The sequence below is a fragment of the Melozone crissalis genome, unplaced genomic scaffold (genome assembly GCF_028551555.1).
Source record: "Melozone crissalis strain CALT ecotype California unplaced genomic scaffold, PUWL_Pcris_2 ptg000036l_1, whole genome shotgun sequence".
NCBI lineage: Eukaryota > Metazoa > Chordata > Aves > Passeriformes > Passerellidae > Melozone > Melozone crissalis.
This window is the reverse complement of record NW_026535814.1, coordinates 9,828,328-9,850,539: the sequence shown is the minus strand read 5'-3', so window position 1 is coordinate 9,850,539 and position 22,212 is coordinate 9,828,328. Positions and strand designations below refer to the sequence as shown.

At 40.3% G+C, this 22,212-nt stretch overlaps 1 protein-coding gene across 1 annotated transcript; it reads right to left on the bottom strand.

Annotated features, from left to right (window-relative positions):
- Nucleotides 1-1,361: 1,361 nt before the first annotated feature.
- Nucleotides 1,362-21,935, bottom strand: C9 (complement C9). The gene is made up of 11 exons (XM_054283555.1): nucleotides 21,850-21,935; nucleotides 16,354-16,471; nucleotides 15,507-15,654; nucleotides 14,093-14,240; nucleotides 12,312-12,450; nucleotides 10,645-10,863; nucleotides 7,375-7,615; nucleotides 5,861-5,989; nucleotides 2,671-2,849; nucleotides 2,233-2,461; nucleotides 1,362-1,522 (listed from the first exon to the last, which is right to left on the bottom strand). The coding sequence occupies exons 1-11, from the start codon at nucleotides 21,933-21,935 to the stop codon at nucleotides 1,362-1,364; spliced, it is 1,797 nt and encodes a 598-aa protein (XP_054139530.1).
- Nucleotides 21,936-22,212: the final 277 nt, after the last annotated feature.

The window sequence follows — 22,212 nt, the reverse complement described above, 5'->3', positions numbered from 1 at the left end:
AGACCTTCAAGATCATCGAGTGCAACCCATGCCCTACCACCTCAAGTAAATCGTGGCACTGAGTGCCACATCCAATCTTTTTTTAAACATATCCAGGGATGGTGACGTTACCAGGCAGACCATTCCAGTACTTTATCACTCTTTCCATAAAAAACTTTTTCCTAGCATCCAACCTACATTTCCCTTGGTGCAGCTTAAGACTGTGTCCTCTGGTTCTGTCAGTGCTGCCTGGAGAAAGAGACCAAACCCCCACCTGACCACAGCCACCTTTCAGGGAGTGGCAGAGAGTGATAAGGTCACCCCTGAGTCTCCTCTTCTTGAGGCTGAACACCCCCAGCTCCCTCAGTGGTTCCTCACAGGGTTTGTTTTCCAAGCCCCTCACCAGCCTCGCTGCCTTCTCTGGACACACTCAAGAATCTCAACGTCCTTCCCAAACTGAGGGCCCAGAACTGGACACAGCACTCAGGGTGTGGCCTCACCAGTGCCAAGCACAGGGGGAGAGTGACCTCCCTGCTCCTGCTGGCCACACTGTTCCTGACACAGGCCAGGAGCCATTGGCCTTCCTGGCCACCAGGGCACACTGCTGGCTCATGTCCAGGTGGCTGTTAACCAGCACCTCCAGTTCCTTTCCTCCTGGGCACTGTCCAGCCACAATAGTTTCCAATCCTGCAAAAATTGTTTCTTGAGAGATTTCCTGAGTGAGCCTGGTTATCTACCTTTAATTATCTTCTATTTTTTGTGTTGAGGTTTTAAAATGCATACTTACTTTTGATATGTCCATTGTGTGAAGGATGGGTCTTCAGTCTGTTTAAAATCTATATCTTGCTGGTTTATTTAATTTGTACTACTTATATCTGTCCTTCCAGATCTGTATCATATTCTTTCAATGAAAGTTTCAAATCTGCTTTAACACTAGCTTTGTTGGATTTCAGCATTCTATTTATCAAGTAAGAGACTTCAGTCTCCTAAACTGTCTTAATATTTTCTTTCCTGGAAAGTCTCTTCCCTCTCCTTAAGACATAAACTTTTTGATGGATAGTCTGACTGGAGATGAAATCTGGTGTTTTTGAGAACTGTATTTTTAGTCTATTCTTATCCAGAATTCTATTCTAATCCTGAGTTCTGTAATATAACATCACTTGTCAAAACATTCAAATACAAATCTAACCATTCATAAATTCAATACACAGTGGTTGATCAAAGGTACTTTCAAATCACAGATTTAAGTGAAATATGTAAGTGAACTTACCCATCACTTAGTCAACTGCATTTCTGAAATGCCCCAAATATTGACTGAGCATTTATTCTAAACTGCAGCAACATATTTAAAGAGGCTGCTTACCTGGTTTTGAGAAGCGTATCTATTTCCCTTCTTCACAGGGCCGTTTTTCAATGCTTTCTCCCTGGCATGGCCTGCCATCAGGTCCTGGTGCGGGATTGTTACACTGGCGGGTTCGAGTGCTCTCTCCATTGATGCAGGTGGACCAGGCGCTCCAACAGCTCCAGCCTCCATCAGTCACAACTGGAATGAAGACATCATACAGGATTAGGCCATCCACCTCTTTCAAGGTAGACCATGATTCAACTCAGTTTTGGTGATTCTGCACATCATTGCAGCCTCCTGAGCACAACTCATCACAAAGATTTGGCATTTAAAAATGCCTTTGTCCGTGGCAGTGCTTAAGAACCCTGGGCTTTCAACATTTTTTGTCATGCTAGGAAACAAGCTCTCAGGTCCATTTTGGGCACCTGTGCGTTAAAAACCTGGCCCCAGAGAATGAATTTACTGCACAGTAAATTTTTTACGTTGTCAGTTGTGGAACTGCATTCTTTTCCCTTTCCCCCGACCTAATATTAAACTAGCACAGTAATTGTGAAACATGATCATGTGCTAGCACACACTGAGTTTTTGCAGAAAACTGAAGACAAAATAATTTAAGACTTGGTGAGATTGCTTTTGCCTGAAATTGGTTTACCAGTACTGCACCAGACTTCAATACTCTGTACTTAAATGAACTTTGTGTCACTCCCAGACACAGTAATGTATGTGGGACAATGAACTTTAATTAGAGCACCCCCTTTATGGAAAGAACCCAGCAACTTACCTTACCTTCCACATGTATTTGACAGTAGTAGGCACAAAGGAGTGCTGTGTTCTTACAAAGGCTCATTTTGTCAGCATATTGTTAAAACAGATATGTTCATTTTAGTTTAATTTGAGTATTTACTCACCTTTCACTAATGTAGATTTGGGAATTTGACAAGCAATTCCCTTAAAATAACTTGAACACAGGCACGTGCAGATTCCATCTACCAGCACAAGGGTGCCTCCATTTTTACAGGGCTCACATTTGCACACACTGTATTCAGTAATGTAGTCTTCAATTGCCCTTTCCAAATTTTGTTTCTTTAAATATGCATCTCTCATCTTAACTGGAACAAGTGTATATATTGGAGAAGGCTGTAAAAGGAAAAAAGCCCATGCATAACACAGAACTTCCAAAGTTCTGAATCCTTTTGATATAACCATCACTGGAATAAAAATCTGAAGAAACAGTTAAGATAAAGGCAATGTGTGAAAGTTGATTATAAACTTGGAATCTCCCCTCGATCATAGAACAAAAGCTTTCAAACTGTAAAAAGCCACAGCTTTGAAGAACCTGTACTTACCCGTTGCTGTATCACTACTGGAGCATCAACCAAAGATTTAGCCCACTCCATGTAATCCTCTACATCAACTGCTTTGGCTCCTCGTAGTAACATTTCTTTGATTTTAACTGAAAAGTCAATCTTCCCTCCCTCAACTAAGGAAAGGACATCGTCAATGATAGCATTATCATTCATTTCTGCTGCAGAAAAGAAAAAAAAAGAGGGTGAAGCAGGTTGTTTAATGTCCATGCATCTGGAAGAACAGCTGTCCTCCTAGTGCAGCCTGTCCCTCTTTGTAAAATGATTATAGAGAGAACTCTTGGTTGTATCAGAATTCAATATCTCTTTGCTTATACCTCTTATGTGGGAGGAAATCTTTAATTTTGCAATTAAATTAGAAAACTCTAGAAGGAAAAGAAAGGATAGGACAAACTGAGACACATTATGGAGATCACAGTCCTTTGATGTCGAGCAGAAGATAATGAGTAATTCTACTGTATCCCTTGAGCTAAACCAAAAAAGGGCAGGAATAAGAATAGTAGGAGCTTTTGCTTCATAATTAAAATGCAAGAGCAGAGCACTGAAAATAGTTCCCTCTAATGCATTAGTAGTAAATATCCTTCCCTTTTGCAATTTTTATTCCACGTGAAACAAAGCCCATCTCCAGACATGGGCTTTGAGGAGCTGAGGGCAACAATGACAGGCAGGGGACCACAAACAAGGTAACCAGAGAAAGGGAGCGTCTGCTTTGACTCCTCTCACACCTGTTCCAACAGAGCCATTAGCCCCATAAGATGGGGCTGAGGATGAGTCAGCAGCAAGATGTGTCAGTGGAAGATGCAAAGAATGGCATAAAGGGATAAAGGCAAAGAAAAGGGGCCTGATTGCATATAGGCAAATGACTGATCTGTGAGCTACTGTGCTGTGTATTGTCCTTCATCTTTGCAATATGTCCTGGCCCACCATTAAATTCCATTCTAATGCTTTCCTAGGGTGAAGGGACTCTATTCTGTGTGCATGCATGTGTATAGAGCCCTGTGTGCCAGCAGCTAGAGCTGGAAAAGGGCTGATAGGTACCTGGTGTTTGTGGTGGCAGCCCCTAGAGCAAGTGACAATACGTATGCCAGGGTGTCAAGCCAGGCTAGCAGGTGAATATAGGGTAAATGGCATGGGAGCCATGCCACTTCCCAGAGCAGCTGCTGCTGCAGCCTAGATCTGGTGGCTTTCTGTGATGCAGGTGCAGCAGCAGTCAGCAAGGGACAACCAGCAGATGTCATCCACCTGGCCTTCTGTAAGACCATTGATACAGTTCCACATAACTGCCTTTTCTCCCAGTTGGAGATATATGGACCTGAGGGGTGGACTTATTAGTGGACAAGCAACTGGCTGGATGGGCACAGTCAGAGGGTTGTGGTCATGGCTCTACGTCCAGGTGGAGCCTGGTGATGGGTGGTGTCCCTCAGGGCTCTATTTGGGACTGATTCTCATCAGTATCTTCATCAGCGATAGAGTGGGGTCAGGTGCACCATCAGAAAGTTTCCAGATGACACAAAGCTGAGCCATTAACACAACAGAAGGATTGGATTCCATCCTGAGACACTCAGAGAAAATTGAGAGGTGAGCCCACGAAAACCTTATGAAGTTCAGCAGGTCCAAGTGCAAGGTGCTACACCTGGGTCAAGCAATAGCAGGCCTGAGCACAGAGTGGGAGAAGAGCCTGTGGAGAGCAGCCCTGCCCAGAAGGGCTTGGGGGTGCTGTGGGTGAGAGGCTGCACATGGCCCAGCCATGGCACTCACAGCCCAGAGAGCCAAACGTGTCCTGGGCTACACCCAGAGCCCCGTGGGCAGCAGGGCAGGGAGGGGATTCTGCCCCTCTGCTCTGCTTTCAGGGGTCTCTAACATGAGGAAGATGTGGACCCTGTGGAGAAAGTCCAGAGGAGGCCACAGAAATGGATGGAATGCTGGAAGACCTTTCCTATGAGGGACAAGCTGAGAGAGACAGGGTTTTTCAGCTTGGAAAAGAGAAGGCTCTGGGGAGACCTCATTGCAGTCTTCAAGTACTTGAAGGGGACTTTTAAAGAGAGAGGAGGGCAATATTTTCACTTGGTTAGATACGGACAGAAAAAGGAAGAGTGATTATAAACTAAAAGAGAGGAGATTTAGATTAGATGATAGAAGGAATTTCTTTACTCAGAGAGCAGGGAAGCAGTGGAACAGATTACCCAGAGAAACTGTGCCTTGTCCTGTAAATGTTCAAGGCCAGGTTGCGTGGGGCTCTGGACAGCCTGATCTAGTGTGTTGAACACCTTTCCAAAATGATGTGCTGGACCTAGATGATCTCTAAGGTCCTTTCCAACCCAAACCATTCTATGCTTTTAGGTCTCCAGAGTGAGAAAAGTGGAGGAGCTGGGTACTGGGTTTCTAGGCCAAATACTGGAGAGGCCTCACAGTTCTGGGTTTGACTGAAATCTTTCCTCATATGAGTGCACTTGTGTCCAAGGCAACTGGAGGTAAGATGGTCTAAGGGGCAATTGCTGGATCGACCGAGCCCCTAAGGCCAGTCCCTGGAGACATCCACAGTGTGTGTGTCTTAGTGTGCATCAGAGAGTCTGCACCAGCAATGGGAGTGGAACTGTGGACCTGGTGTTATGTATCTCTGTTGCTAACAGGAGAGGCTAATGATGCAGTTGCTGGTTCAGCTGGATATTTAAGGTTATCTGAAGTTATCTGTATAAATAAATATTATATTTATTTAATATAACGTATAAATATTGTGGGGGGACTGAAGGCGTGTGTTCCCTTGGACAAGGTGGCCTCCAGAGGACCCTCCTAACCCTCAACTTTCCTGTGATTCTGTGATATTGCCCACTGAAAGACTTCCCCCTGATTAAATGGAGAGGAGAAAAAGATGAAACCATTTGTGCCGTTTGTGTTTGCCTGAGCACTGTCTGTATTTTGCCTGTATTTATTTGTGGCCAATGGTCTGTGTGTGTTTGTATGCATCATGCTGGTGTTCATGTGTGTGCAGGCTGGGAACACATTCTCAGGCCTTCTTGACTTGGGAGCATGGAAAAATGTGAACCTCCCCTGTAGTGCTCTACTGGATTTGTCTTTCCCCTGACAGTAATAACTATATTGATTATTCAGGGGAAGGAGCTGGTGCTATCTTTTCTTAAGCAAAAGATGTAATGTAAATCAAGAATATACTTACATTTGTCCTTCCTATGAATATGTTCACATTTACCACCATCAACATTAATATTGGCTTGTATGTTTTCATATGCAATATTGGCATCTAAGTGATAGCCAAGGCATTTTTTTACATCTTCTACAGTGATTCCTGGGAATAGAAATAGGTAATTAGATGGATTGAATAAGCATAAATAACAAGATATTATTATTCTTACAGAATACATTTCAGGCCTATTGGAAATGTTTGTGGCTTTCTTCTTTATCTTTTACTTTTTCTTTGTCTATCTAACAAATATGAGGATGACTGTAATTGAAATTCCTGAACAGATGCAGGTGAGATCTGTAGTGACTATAAAAATACAAAAAATGGATTTTTGCTTTTCTTTATCTAGTTGAAAGCAGGTTCAAGAAAATGGTTAAAGAAAATGGTTCCTTTAGGAACCATTTTTTTCCTTTTATTATATTGAAATTTTGTCTTTTGCAGTTGCTCAATATTTACTAATTTTATATGCTAAATTACTGAATTCTCTCAGTCTCTCTCTTCTAACCTTAATTATGTTTCTCCAGTCCTTTTCCCCATAAAATTAATCAAGGCCACTAATGTCTTAAAAGTATGCTTTTTCCATTAATTCTAATCTACCTCTACCCACTACTGTTTCCAACATCTCCTTTCTCTTTATTTAACCCAAACCCAATATCATCTGCCACTTCAGCACTGTATTCAGAAAGAATTTTGCTTAAAACTGGGACTTAAAAAATCCAGAACTACAATCTCAAGGTGATGAACAGACTAATAGTGGGAAAAGAAAGTAACATATTTGTCCCATGTCCCTTTTCATAGCCTGAATATTTGATATTATACTTGCACCAGTAATCTTGATATTGCTGGTGCAAGCATCAGGTACTGATTTTCTGATTTCCAAAATCAACATGAGAATTGTCTTTTCTCACTTTATTCCCATGTGATCACTTTAATCCAGCACAAACCCACATATATCTGAACTGCACATGAGAGAAGATTAAATTTCCACATTCCTATTTTAATGAGGGCATGGAATATCCCAGTGAGAATGTTGAGAGCTATGAAATCAATTTCAACACAGTCACATGCTCCATGTGGCTTCTAGAAAGCACTTCCATTTATTCCTTGCTTTTTGTCACCACTATACTCATAGAGTGACTGTACCACAAAAAGTTACCAAACAGGATTTAGGGTTTAGGCAGGTTTTTTTATCTTTGGACAAGATCTCGTGTGAATGATGCAATTATTGCTAGTGTGTTCATGAGGTTTGTTTAAGGTTTCTTTGGCCCCCTCAATCACAGACTTAAAACAGAGATTTCAAATAGTTTTGTAAATTACGAAGTCGACTCTTTTCTCTGTAATCTCTCGTAATTCTGTAATCTCACTGGTGTGCCACAAGCAGCATGCACTAATCTGCACTTTCTCAGTATTTTTCCACAAACACAGATCTACCATCACATGTCTCTTTGAAAGTCTGGGAACTTGGTTGTAGCAAGGCCAAGAAAGCATACCTAGTCGAGACATAGCATAATTATCCAGCACGTAAACAAGTTCGTATTTTCCTCCTACAGTTCCAGAGACTGCATAGTGAGTTCCATAGTCTTCTAGGAACTTGAAATACTCCCCCTTGTCATATTCAGCAGGCAGAAATTTTAAATCATCAAGGAAACTGTCTGTGAGACGAACATCACGACTCCGAATTTGGAACCTTCCCAGCTGAATCTGTCCTTTTACATGCAGAAAGGTTTGGTTCTGAATGCAGGGAGAAAAGAGAGAAGAGAGTGCCATTCTGGTATGCAGCACAGCACAAAAATCTATTCTGTTTTACTTGTAAAGAAGCTGCAGCACTTTTCAACATGGCATTCAATCTCGCAGTATGGAAACAGGACAAATTTGTTTTATAACAATTAGAAAGCTCTCTGATCTAAACTGAGGAACCAGCAAGAGAGTTATTTTAGTTCTTCCAATTTAGAACTCTTCCCTTATTTCAGCAAGCCCTTTGTGATCTATTTGACAACAGGTGTCTTGAAGCCCGATACCTACTGAAAAGTGGCTTTCTGACTTTTGTAACATTGAAAAGTAGTTCTGTATGGCTTGCTAAATAGCAGAAGCTGCCCACTCAGGTCAGATGGAGTTTCCTCTTTGTTTATAGTCAGAGCAGACCTAAGTTCTCTCTCTTTTTGGACCACTTCCCTGTTATTCTCAGATTGTCAGAAGGAAGGGCACAGCTCCAATTAAAAACAAAACCCTCCTCACTGTTAGAAAGAAGAGCACAGTTCCAATTAAAAGCAAAAAACTCCAAACCAACATCATAAAAGGAAAATTAATGAGGAAAAAAATCTCCATATTATGTATTTGAGCCATACATACATTGTAAATCTAGAACTAACAACTGATATTTTTGTAAATTTCACTCCCGGTGATTTTATATCATATTCTAAGTTAGGACCTAGCTACTGCCCATAACTTGGGAAATAAAATCTTGTGAAATAGTTGTACTTAAGAGTCTAAGGGAGCACATGCCTTCTAAACCCCATTATTATTTGCAGTATTAATGTGACTCCCTTAATAGTAGTGCCCAATAGGAGGTATGTAAAAGGGACCTTTCTCCTGACCATTATTTTTTCCAGCACCATTAAAAGGATCTTAAACTGCTGACTCAGATGCTGCTTAAGACTGGCAGAAATCTTCAGGTACCTAAATCACTGTGAGGAAATGTTTGTAGGTGCAGTATTCCTGCCAACCAGCATACACAGTTTCTCACCAGGTGCCTCCAGACACCTCCAGGATTATGGAGGATTTAACTTTCAGGTGGGCCCTGGAGGGTTCTCATGCAGGGACTTTCACTCCACTTCCCTGGAGCCCTGTGACTTTGCAGTGATGGAACTCTTCTTGTGACAGATTGTGTCTCATTCTCTGAACTGATCTCTCAGCAAGGATTTGAGTCCAAAGCTCCTATCACAAACCACTAGACTACAAGCAGACATTAAAACTCCCTGAGCTATAGAGCTTGATCTTTTATGTCTGTGAAGATTCATGATTTGAGGTTTAAATGGTTTATTTCCATCCCAGGAAAACTCATACCGGTACAAAGACAATGTTGGGTTCAGCTTATCTTTATTGTGCAGATCTTTTTCTTCAGCATTATTTCAATAATCAGTGATAAAACTTAGTTTAGCTTTCCCTTATATCTGTTCAACCTCCAGAGCTCTGAATAGGCCCTAAGCAACAAGACTGACAAACCTGATAATATTAATTAGTTGAGGCAAATCTAGTATTCCTTGCACATGGTGCACTTCAGCTCTATGGAGTTGATATGCCTTGTATATGGTGGCATATTGTAGTCGCAGACCTTAGCAAAAAGTGTGGAAAATTGTAAGCTGATCAGTTAATTCCATTAGCACACAGCTGCTGGATTAGGCCATAATGTGTTCTGCTCATTTTGGCTAAGGAAAAGGTTAAGTTTCTTCACAGTGGCTAGCATGGGACTATGTTTGGGTTTTTTGCTGAACACAGGTTTGATAATGCAGAGATGTTTTTGCTACTGCTGGACATTGCTTACACATAGCCAAGACTTTTTCTTCTTTTTGTACTGCTGTGCTGGCAAGGAGGCTGGGGCTGCTTGGGAGGGTGGGCGGCAGGTGACTCAAATTGATCCAAAGGATTTTTCCATATCTTATGACATTGGGCTCTGTAGATAAAGCAGGTTAAAGAAGGAAGAAAGGGGGGGGATGTTTTGGAGTGATGGCATTTGTTTTCCCAAGTCTAGTTTACATGATAGAGCCCTGTTTATCTGGAGGTGTCTGAACACCTGCCTGCCTGTGGGAAGCAGTGACACAATTCCTTGTTTTGCTTTGTTTGTGTGCATGGGTTTTGTTTTCCTGTTAAACTTTATCTCAACCCAGGAGTTCTCTTGTTTTTACCCGTCCCATTATCTCCTCAAGACTGCTGGTGGGGGAGTGAAGCAACAGCTGCCTGGGGCTTATCTGCTGCCTGGGATTAAACAACAGCATGTCTAACATCACTTTTTGTGAGCTATTTCATTTTGACCTTACTAAATGCTAAGGCTACTTTGCTATCAAATAAAATGGGGTAGGGTCATTTCACTGTTTCAAAGGGCAGGTAGAGGTATGGCTTATGCACAATCCCAAAATGGGCTTGCTTTTCTCCAGACTGTCTGCAAGAACATTCCCTTCAAACATGCTGTGGGCAAGTGCAGGATGGGCATTGCTTAGGAGAACTAGCACTCACTTAAGTTGTGCCAGCAAGCTAGTAAGCTGTGGATTATCTTTGTACCAGTGCTAGTGCCTGTTCCCTATAGCCCTGGCTAGTGTATTAGTACACAGATACCCACATATCTGAGATTTGACCTTTTGGTCATTATTCCTAAAATTTATTTTGTGTTTATGTAGTATAGGCCTACTCAGTGGCAATTTTTCATCGTAGGACTTGATCTAATTTGCCCACATTGCACTAGCTCAGAGCTGCTCTTTAATCAGGATGAGACCAGACATCTTGATCCTTTCTAACACCAAACCCCTGATGAAGATAAGGGTGCTTGCTAGTCAAAGATAAACAGTGGGAAAAAGAAGATACTTTGAGTTGCCATTTGGCTGTGTCTGAAATCTTAACCCTATTGTCACCAGTATTTAATTAAAAAAATTTTAAAAAAGCAGCAGCTGCCTAGAATACTTAGATTATTATTGCCTAATTCTAACACTGTATAAACTGTACCATTTGTAAAATAGTTGCATTGAAACATTTAGAAGAATTAATCTCACCCTTTCTGTGTAGCTTTGCAGGATGGAATTAAAAGTATAATTCTTTCTGTAGTCATATTTGAAATTTCCTTCTGAATCATTTTTGTTGCTCCCATCAGTAGGTGTGTACTTCAGAGAGGCGTCAACACTAAAATGTTTCTGTTTTTCTATGTAAACCTCTCGTAACATTTTCACACGATCGTGGTAGTACACAGATGAGAAAGTTTTGTCTGCTTTTGTCTGAGAAAAGATAGAGAAAAGGTTGCATGAGAAAACAACAGGCAGTAGTTGAAAAATCTATGTAGCATGTTAAAGCTTTACTTTTTACAGAACATATCAATGCATTTTCTTACAGCTCCTTTTTCTTTTAAACCAAAACAAATGGAAATAGCACTCCCTCCGCAAACTACCTCATTGGGATCAGCTCAGTGGTTCAAAAGTGAACAGAAAGCTGCAGTGACAATAATTTAGTGAGTATTAAATCTCAGCATGTAACACTGTAAAAGTAATTTATGTGTGTCAACAGCCCCTTTGTAGTGTCTACAGCTCCCTTGTGAGGGAAGAGGAGAGGCAGTGACAGGACCCGACGGAATGGCCTGAAGTTGTGCCACGGGAAGTTTAGTTTGGATATTAAAGACGTTTCTTCACCCACAGGGTGGTTGGGCACTGGAACAGTTCCCCAGGGAAGTGGTCACAGCGCCAGCCTGGCAGAGCTCAAAGAAGCATTTGGAAAATGCTCTCAGGTGTGACCCTTGCAGTGTCCTGTGCAAAGCCAGGGGTTAGAATCAATGATCCTTTTGGGTTCCTTCCAGCTCAGGAGATTCTATGACTCTATGTGAGGAATAATAGTCTCTCCTTCCTAAAATAGAGTTAAAATTTGCTAAAAGCTCTTGACTTCTGAAATAAGTCAGAATTATGATTCAGCCTTCTTTTATTACAGCAAATAATAACTAATCCAGTTATTTTATTATAGTTTAGCAGAGCATCACATTTTAGCAACTGAAAATTGTTATACATCATAACCAAACATAACCAGAGATCTCTGGGTCAGATTTACTCATTTCAGGAAGGATCTGGTTAAAATTGTATTTGTTTTGTCAAGTTCCTACTTAGAGTAATTTAGAAGGCAAAATTGCTCTGATTTCTGAAAAGTGTCTAACATTTTTATCAGCAATCATCAACGTTTTTGGTGTTCAAACCTGACTGAAAGTCATAGTCTGAAATTAAAAAGAAAAAAACATTTTTTCCCCCCAATGGAACAGAGAAAATTATCACTAGTTGGAAGAAAACAAGTAGGACCAGAATATTGTATTATTATGTCTGCCTTTTTATCAGAGTCTTTTACATGTCCTTGAAAATGTAGCTTATTTTTGTCTTCTGCCTAGTAAAAGTTGGGTATTGTAATCCTTTCTGTACATCTTCTGTTTGTTTCTTCTGCTCATGTTTCAAACATTCCAGAAAGATAGTTCCATTCATTGTGCAAGGGTGCAGCACAGACATGGGAATTTGTCTGGCATAACTGAGCTTGACTGCCAAAGTAAATGATAACATAAACTCTTTTCCTTTAGCACAAGCTTGAGCCTGAAAAGCTGCTGTCTGGCTCAAGAGATGTCCTGAGCCTTCCAAGAGTATTCCAGGAGCTGGCATTCAATAAGGCACATGACATCTTGCAAAGGATTCACACTTACATCGTAAGTGAGGGCAGCCACGTTCCACGGCTTGCGGTAGTACGTCCGTGTGTTCCCATCACGCACCCGCTCACAAAGACCATTGAAAAAGTCATTGTCAAATGGGCTGGCCATTGGCTGCATCCCTAAAACATTGATTCTACAAGAGAAACACAAGGGAAGTTATACTCAAAAGAGAGTGTGTCAGCACACATGATCTGTAGACTGGCAAAGCTGTATTCTGTCAGAGATGGAAGCTATGGCTGTGGAACTGGATCTTGCTCCATCCAAGCAACTTGTCTCATCTCTTGTGTCTTCTCATCTGTGTACTGGAGTTAGTTACATATTTTGTAAAGTTTTTGAAGGATCATATATGAGAAATAAACAAATAAACAACATAAAACCTTAAACATAGTGAAAACCTTAGGCATAAAAGGAGGTAAAAACCAGTTTTCCTTACCAACATATTTGTGAGAAAAAACATTTTTTCTTGACAAGTGCATCTGTGAGAAAGCATTCCTTGTAGACTTAAAATGTACATCTCAACAGCCATATGTATTTTTAATAACTCATATTAGTTTATTTTTGGTAGGCACTTGTTTATCAAGCCTGAACAACATCCATCAAATGTTTAGAAGGAATATACAGCTACTCCTAGCATTGACTCTTCTTGCAGGGTGTGACCTGGTGGAATGGCAGCATTTCCTGGAGTATAAGAGAGGAAATCTAAACCATTACAAAACCAGGGAGGCAGGCACATCCGCTGTATACCTCTAAGCATCTATATACTGATGTACAAGAAATACTTCCAAAAACAACTCCTTGGAGGATTCTGTATAGTTTATTTGCCCTTTTGTGCATGATTCATAGCATTTCCAATATTTACATCTGGCAAATGTATATGCACCTTTCTGAGTGTAGAAAGTGGTAAGCAAGTCATCAAAGTTGCCAGATTATGTCATTACTGAATCTCTATAGAATACTTTTTCATGCAAGAGTTTAGTAAGATTGTAATAGAAGCTTCTAAAATTGCATTTATGCTTGGTTTACTTCCCCATGCTAAAAACCCAGCATTTTTGCTCTTGCAGAGTAAGAAGTTAAATGAAAAGGATGTATCATTTTCATTAAACACACTCTTGTGCAGTAATATACTTTTATCTTCTGTTCAGTTTGGATTGCTGCCTTCTAACTCTATTTGTAGGTAAACAATATGTCACGTATTCTTTTTGTTAGAGATGAAAGAAATCCAGCAGGGTCTGAGAACAGAAAGATTAATTTTCAACTTAGATCAATGATGAACGCTCCTGTAAACAACAAAGATCAGGAAGTGGACAATGAAATACTGGAATTGAACTGTGCATAAAGTGTTGTGCAGTAAGGCATCCCATTATATAAATAGTCAAGAGATATTTTCTCCCTTTAAGACATGCATTTGAGCAAAGTAATTGACAATTATTGATTGGTTGTGAAGAAATATTATTAGAAACAAATCTATGTACCTATAAAATTTACCTTTAAATAAAATGTAAGTTTATTCATGCGGCATGTATGTATGATTCTGTTTACTAACACTATGATCCATTTACACTGTCTGTAGTGCATATTACGCTGCATGTTTTATCCTCACAAGTATACAAAATAAAATGGTAGTTAAGTGTTCTTGCAAAGGCTGCTTAGCATTGCTGGATACAAATGCTACCATGAATTCATATTCCACTTTTGGGAAGGTCACTGTGACCCAGTTTTTTCAGCTGGCTTTGGAGACAATCCCAGACTCTTCAGGAGGCCCTTTTACTACATACCCTTGTCCTGCAGTCCTGCCAACTTCAGACACATCAATGTCGTGGTTGCGGCATGGTGACCGTGGGTCAGACTCACAGTCATCTTCATCAGAAAAGTCTCCACAGTCATTATCCACATTGCACACAAGTCTTCGCTTTATACATCGGCCTGATCAAGGAATAAAACATTGCCTGAATGCACTTTTATCAAGGTGGACTTTAAATGGCACCCTCAGCTGCTCTTTATTAAGATCTTCCTCTGTGTAAATTTCTACTGTGGTCCTGAAGGATTAAAATCCTATGCTTTCCCACTTTCAAATGAAAAAAACCTGCATACTACTGTTATTTGTAAGTTAGTGGGATGACAGAGAAAAGTAAATTGCAGGAGAACTGCTGTCATCTGAAGAAAATCGTTGCAATCTAGACTGTTCTATAATAAAATTCAAATGTTTGGTTGGTTGGGGTTTGTTATTTTTGTTAAGAGAATACAGGGAAATATCAATTCAACATCAACAAAAAATCTTTCTAAATAAATTTAATTGTTGCTGTTTGGCCCATATTATTTGAATAATATGGACATGTAGTGTCCAAAACTATAGTGATTTGTGCTCTAAAGCAGCAGGGAAGTAGTAACTTTCCTGAGTTTACATATGATGTAGTTTTACAAAGATGGTTGTTTTTTCCCTAGAGGATTTAAAGACTTTAGTAAATTAGCTGTAGCATAATAAATCAACATTTTGATATCATCACTTTCACCTGTAAATGCCACACAATCTCTGTGAACTAGTAGTTAAAGGTTTACTTTCTAATTTTTAATTGCTTTATTTGCACTTTTCAGTGTTTGAGTTAAAAGCAATACAAAAATTGGCTTGGAACTTCAAATTCATTTACCATCATTGTGTTTCTTTTCACTAGTTTTTACTACTATTAACTTTTCCTACATTTGTATGCCTTGTATCACTTTACAAATTTATATCTTATTTTGCATCTGGGTGCATGCTGGTCTCCAGCTAGCGTCTGTCATGCCAGTGAGATTGGTAAACATCCACATCCATTCTGTTGAGATTCCTTCAGCCCTAGTTTGTTTTTTTCCTGGTGATTTTTTGTAAAACCTAGTGATCCAGTAGCAAGTTAAGGTAGAAGAAGGGATGTATGGTGAAGAAGATCAGTATGGTGCTTCTAACCATGGAGTAGAAGCTACAGAAGAATTTAAATTAGGTGCAAATTAAAATGGAAGATGAGAGAAATGTACCCCTTATTAAGGGGCTTTATATAAGGGGTTTTGCTGCTGTGGTTTTGGCATTGTGGTTTTGTTCCCACCTGTCCATGGACTGTTTTTGAGTGCTAGCATGAGGCTGATGTAACTTATTCACAGAACTAAAATGTGGTTTCTGAGTTACTGCTTTACTTGCTATGGCATGAAAGCAAAACCTACCTGAACTGCACTGAAAGTCAGCACCACAGTTTGGCTCTGGATCCTCAGGACAGGCTTTGCTGGTTTTGCAGGTTTGTGTGTCTCCTAGGGCCTCCAGGCATGCTTTTCCACCAAACTGCCCGAATCTTTCAATACGTCTGGAGCGAAACTTGAAAGAGAAATAACGCTATTAATGTTGCTCAGAGAGAAAAGAGAACTGTACCAGAACTTATGGGTTTCCAGCTGAACTTAGAGCTTCTCAAAACTAAACACCTTTGGTGAAGTTTTTGTTGAAAATCCACAGGCAAAATTATTGAATAAAATAACATTTAAATAATAATTATGATTAATAATACTTGCATAGTATGTAAATATGCTAATTTTCACTATTTAGTTTCCTAAATAGTGTGGAAATAAATAATTTATATTTTCATATATGTTTTCAAATTTTTGATTTTTTAAAGCCCTAAAAGAACTCCCCTAAGATAATATAAATTTTCTGTGGAAAAGAAATTGTGGTGGTTTTTTTAATTGTTTGTTTGTGGAGTTGTGTTTTTTTGTTTTTTTATTTAAAAAGAGAAGAATGTTTTGAAAAATAAAGTTTTAAGCATAGGTACTTTCTATGAAAGTTTTTAATAAACACTTTCTATGAAAAAACCTCTGTAAATGAGAACACTTGAGCAGTATTTCACAACTGGTTGTAGTATTCTCTTACTCCATGGCTTCAGATCTGACATTATTATGGGTTTCATCAAATCATGAACAAACATTATTAAGAGCTGAAATCTGACACTTTCTGATAACCAACAGGCAGAGAGATATCCCTTTGGTTGTGACTTTGGAGCAAAGACTTGCAAGTTCAGCTTACCCTTTGGCTGGTGCACGGGTCGCAGGGCCCCCACGCGCTCCAGCTGCTCAGTTTGCAATCTATTGGAGATGGAGCATTCAATTCCCTTGTTCCCCTGTGGAAGGCTTTTTCTGAAGAGCTGTCAAAGAAAACATTCCAGTGCAGTCCTGGGCAGTATACTAAAATCACGTGTAAGTTTGTATTTAAACCATAGACTAATATTTTGGAAGCACCTTCAAGCTGATTTCTGTTTCACTTTCATAGCAGTACTTAGATGTATCAACAGCTGCCTAATCTTAAATTCTTTGGTGGTTTAAAATTACATTAAAAACAACTTCGAAGACTTAATAAGCCAGGTCTTTCCTCCTTTTTTAGATCTTTGTGCATACAAATGCTCTTCTGGTGGGTTATGTTATTGAAGAGAAAGAAGCAATAATACACAGAAAACATCTGCACTTTCCTATTCAGAGAGTGGTTGTGCTCCCCAATATGTGAAGCTAAAGACACACACAGCAGCACATCTCAAATGGATGTAGCACTTCAATACATGTTCGTGATTTTAGCCAATTTAATTTGATGGTGTTGCTCTTAACCCTGCATAAAAGCATAAATGCCTTCCAGAATTGAAAGAAATCTCAGAAACAAAGGTATTACTTGGTAACGGGATAACTCACACTGCTAGAAAACACAGACATGTTTAGCTTCCTTACTATTGTTCAGCTTGCCAAGCTGAATACTCCTGCAGTTAGGCCTATTTTTTTGAGAGTGACTTGTTATATTAGTGCTCAGTTTTTAATACAATCAAACTTCCAGTTCTCAGTACATGTAAGGCCATTACTTAATGGAAATCAAGTTTCTTTAAAGCACCCACTGGTAGATATTAAAAACTGATGCATTATAGCATAAACTTGATTTATATCAAGTTTAAAAGCCAAGGCTATTAGTGGTGATCTTATCTTCAGTGGTTAATAGCAAAGGAATAATGGAGCATTGAAGTATGAATTGCCTTTTTTATTCTCAGTAACTTATTCCATTTTGGCTTTACATGATGATTATTCATTCTCTGTGAAGCAATTCTCTCTGCCTCTCTCCAAGTTAAGGCCCTTGCCTCTGCTCTGCAATGGGACCTTCCTTGCTGACCCCAGCTGGTTGGCAGATCTGCTGCTCCTGCAGTGTGAGGTGCCAATGGGTTTCACTGTAGGCAGGGCTTTGCCCTCTGCTCTTTGACCTCCTTACATCATACAAATATCACAGGAGTCCAAACAAACGAAACCTGATTCCATAAGATTAAGAAATTTGCAGTTTGGACAACAAAGACATAGCAGTAGATCCAACTTTCTGGTGCCATTTATTCTATTTTAAGTTTACATACGTACTAAGTTGTTATTGAGAAAATAAATCTACTGCTTTTCAGTTATCAAGCCTTAATCAGCTCAGGGATCACAGACTTGCCCAAAATTTTGCCATGACAGCTATTAAGCATAGAAATAGGCTACCCAGGGAAATGGTAGAATGTCCTTCCTTGGAAATATGCAAAACTATTGTCAGGACTCCTGGATAAGTTAATCAAAAGCCCTGCCTTGAACAGGAGATCTCCAGAAGTTCCTTTCAGCATAGGCTTTTCAATGTATTCAGCAGTTCTGTGAAATTCTGTAAAGCTGTGTTGTATTAGTAATTTGATGTAGCTCCCTAGCCTCTTCAAAACCAACTCTTCCATCCATAAATAGGTGATCTTACAGGTACCCGTACTAAGCAATTAATTCCTAAAAAGTTCCTGTACAATTTTCCATGTATTTCCCACCACTCAGAATGACAGTAACATCAACAGCGGGAAAAAATGAGAATCTACTGCCCTGGTAAATGGATGAGAATCAGCTTGTTCCTTACTGTATCTCCAGGATGCCTTTCCACCTTTTTACTGATGGATGACTGAAAACCTCTGAGTAAAAATTCTATTCTGGCATCTTGGATTGAAGACTGACAGGTTGTCCTTAAAGACAGTAGGAGTGAGAAACCTTAGATGCTAGACCTATAGGATACATTGACACATCTGATGGGGTGTCTGGAAGCAGATAGTTATCTTATTCCTAGCAATTACCAAGTATTCTGATGTTAGACAAATTTACATTGAAATATATTTCTGAACTGTTACATTATTGCTGTAAAAATAGAGCCAAAACCCTTACAGGCAATAAGGATTAATCATGGAAAGCAGCCATGTGCCTAAAAAAGCAAACTCAAGCTACTTCCCATCCTAAAGATTTCCCCAGAGGTTGTTGTAAGGCATTATTTAGAGTCTAAAGTAGAAATCACAGGCAGAAAAGACTGAGTTGAACTCTCCAATGCAAATGGAAGCCTTGCCATCAACTGTCTGCAAACTAAAACTGATGGTAATCTCTGAGTGACTTTCAGGTAGCAGTATTTTTTCACATAATTAAAGATCCTTTTCCAATCTAAGTGATACTATCATTTTATAGTCCTAATTAGCAATTAATAATAATCACAATTTAGCAACTTTACCAAGAATATTAATTGAATGATGTACACACATGCATGGGCCTTTCCAGCAGATTGTATGAGGTTCACATGATTTGCTGCAGATTTAGCTTTAGGGTTTTGAATTTACTTGAGGTTAGATAAACAAAACTAAAAAATAATTGGAAAAATCTCATTGCAAATGATTCTTAAACTCTGAAACACCACTAATGCATCCACTATTAAGATTATCTGGGAAATCAAAGGGACATATATTCAACAACATTGTTTACAAGAATCAAGATCCTGCAAAAATTTGCAAACTTGTCACCTCCACATTAAATTTGAAGAAAAAGTGTTACTGGAGAACCACATTGAAATAGATGCTAAGTCACACAATTTAAATAGGAGAGGAGGTAAAAATATTTCAGCTACTGAAGAACATCACTGAGGGTGACAGTGGAGAGCACGAACTTCAGGGGTGGGCATGGAAATCAAAATACCTTCTCTGCTATTCTTTATTGAGAGGTTTGAGGGACAGAAGAGTACTCTTTGGAAAGCAAAAGCCATTTCACAATCAGTACACAGAACAGTTTGCACCTTGTCTTGGATTGCACAGTACACTCTAAACACCCGCAGGCCACACTGCTCTGGTGGTTTGTTGTTGAGTCATACTTCAGAAGAGACTTCACTGCTGTCTTCATCAGTTACAAAAGGGATGACTCAAAAAAGAATCTTGATTTGATAATTATCACTCACCAAGAAATAAGGCACATCTCTCTTGAATTTGAAGACATGATAGCATCACATGAGAGCATAACTTTGCCATCGGTAATTGCTAGCACCATCCTAAGCTGCACAGCCTTGGGTATACTGGGGGGCCAAGCTGCTGGCCAATGCTGCTTGCTGTGGATTCTCTCTAATAATCAAATCTTCTGTCTGGACCATTTCTAACTGAGCATGCTAAACCTGTGCTTTAATTAGATCTGAATGTTAAAATAAAAATAACCATCAAAACATAAGAAGCAAGTGCTTGCCCAATCTAGTGGCCTTCTATGGTGGAATATCTCCATTAGTGGACAAGAGAAGGGCTGCAGATGTCTTTTATGTGAACTTCTGAACAGCCTTTGACATGGTCCCTCACAACATCCTTCTCTCCAAATTGGAGAGAGATGGATCCAATTCCATACTGATAGATGGATAAGAAAGTGGTTTTATGGTAACATCCAGAGGTTAGTGATCAATGGCTTGGAGTGCCAGGGACATCTGTGACAAGTGGTGTCCCTTGGATCCATATGATGATGAGTGTTATTTGATGTCTTTAATAATGACACAGACAAAGGAATCGAGTGCACCCTCAGCAAATTAGCAGATGACACCAAGCTGAGTGGTGCTGGTGACACTTGTAAGGGATGGGATGCCATCCAGAGGGACCTGGACGAGCTTGAGAAGTGGCCCTTGGGAATGTGATGAGGTTTAACAAGGCCAAGTGCTGGTGCTGCCCCTGGGCTGGGACAGCCCCTGGTACCAGCCCAGGCTGGGCATGAGCAGCCCCAGAGCAGCCGTGCCCAGAAGGGCTTGGGGGTGCTGTGGGTGAGAGGCTGCACATGGCCCAGCCATGGCACTCCCAGCCCAGAGAGCCAAACGTGTCCTGGGCTGCACCCAGAGCCCCGTGGGCAGCAGGGCAGGGAGGGGATTCTGCCCCTCTGCTCTGCTCTGCTGAGACCCACCTGGAGCACTGCATCCAGCCCTGGGCTCCCAGCACAGCAGGGACAGGCGCCTGTCAGAGAGTCCAGGGGAAGCCACTGAGATGATCAGAGCATGGAGTGCCTCTCCTGTGAGGAAAGGGTGAGACAACTGGGATTGTTCAACCCGGAAAAGAGGCAGCATAGGAATGACCTCACTGCAGCCATCCCATATCTGAAGGGAGCCTACAAGAAAGATGCAGAAGGCCTTTATACAAGAGCATGGACTGACTGGATAAGGGGGAACAGATTAAAAGAGAGTAGGTTTAGATTAGATGTTAAGAGGAAGTTTTCTGTAGTGAGGTAGTGGCACAACTTGCCCAGAGGAGTTGTGGATGCTCCATCCGTGGAAGCATTTAAAGCCAGACTGGATGGAGCTCTGAGCAACCCTGTCTCATGAAAGGTGTCCCTGTGCTCAGCTTGCGAATGACAAATTTCTGATAGAGCAGCTCTTCAGTTTTTTTTCACATGACTATTTGATAGGGACCAGGCCTTCCTTCTCTGTGACAGCAGCTCTCTGCCCACAGAGGGCAACAGACTACTTGCCCAGGTGTTTTCCTGGGGAAGGCTGTGAGAAGATCGGAGGAAAGAATGAGTAACAATTCTTATCTCCACTTGCTGCGCCTGTTGTTGTGCATATGTGGAATGGGTTATGGAGATTTGTTTACCAAAGGGTGATTTCATAACTGGACACTGGATAGTGTTTTGAGGGATTGACCAATTAGGTCAAAGCTGTGTTGGAGTGTCTGTAAGGGCTACGAGCTTCTTAACAAGTATAATATAATATAGTAGAATAAAGCAAATGATCAGCCTTCAGCAATCACGCAGTCTATGCTAATTATTACCCAGCTCTGGGCCTGGGGCAACAGTTCTCCTCCTAGAGATACTTGCAGCGAAACCACAAAAGCTGTATTTCCAAAGATTAGAAATAGGCAGTCTAGGAGACTTTAAATATTAAGAGGAGTACTTTCAGCACAAAATTGTTCAGCTTTAGGAAGAAATAGATTGAGATTAGGTATTTTCACACAGCATGCAACAGAAAAAAGGTACCTGAGCTTTACCTGCCTGCAAAAATATGCCTTCAGCTGCTTCAACAGGCACCTTTATTGTGTCACATATATCCAAAATAAAGAGATAAATCATTGTTATTTGACTCCTCAAAGTACAGCAAGAAGTAGGGTTTTTTTCATAGGATATCTGAGCAAGGTACCATTAGAAATATCCACACTGGATGTTTATGCTCTGTGTCAGAGAAACAAAACAGTGCAGACAGCTGCAGAAGAAAAGGAACACTTACCTTCTGCTTTCCTGCCAAACTGAGGCAACAGTCTCCACATTGCATAGTATGGCTATAAGCTGCAGAATAACATGCATGGTACTCATTATGTAGGTGAGCAGACTGGAATTATTGTGACTGAATTTGTAGTTTATTTATTTGGTCCTTTAGTTATTTATTACCAAGAGAACAAACAAAAAGCAGTGTGTACTGAAGAATGCCAGTAACTGCCCAAAACTGCCTTACTGTAAGTGCTCTAAAGTCCACTTTTCAGAAAATTCCACTTTTTCCCTGAATGGGAAATACTGTGAAGCACTTGCAAGGTTAAAAATAAACCAATTTTGTTTAACAGTACCTTTTGAATATAGGAAAGACGCTATGTGA

Coding starts and splice junctions, on each gene's coding strand:
- C9 (XM_054283555.1), bottom strand. CDS start 21,935: ATGAGTACCATGCATGTTATTCTGCAGCTTATAGCCATACTATGCAAT. Junction 12,451..14,092: donor GGCAGGACTGCAGGACAAGG/GTATGTAGTAAA, acceptor TTTCTCTTGTAG/AATCAATGTTTTAGGGATGC. Junction 10,864..12,311: donor TGGCTGCCCTCACTTACGAT/GTAAGTGTGAAT, acceptor ATCTTTTCTCAG/ACAAAAGCAGACAAAACTTT.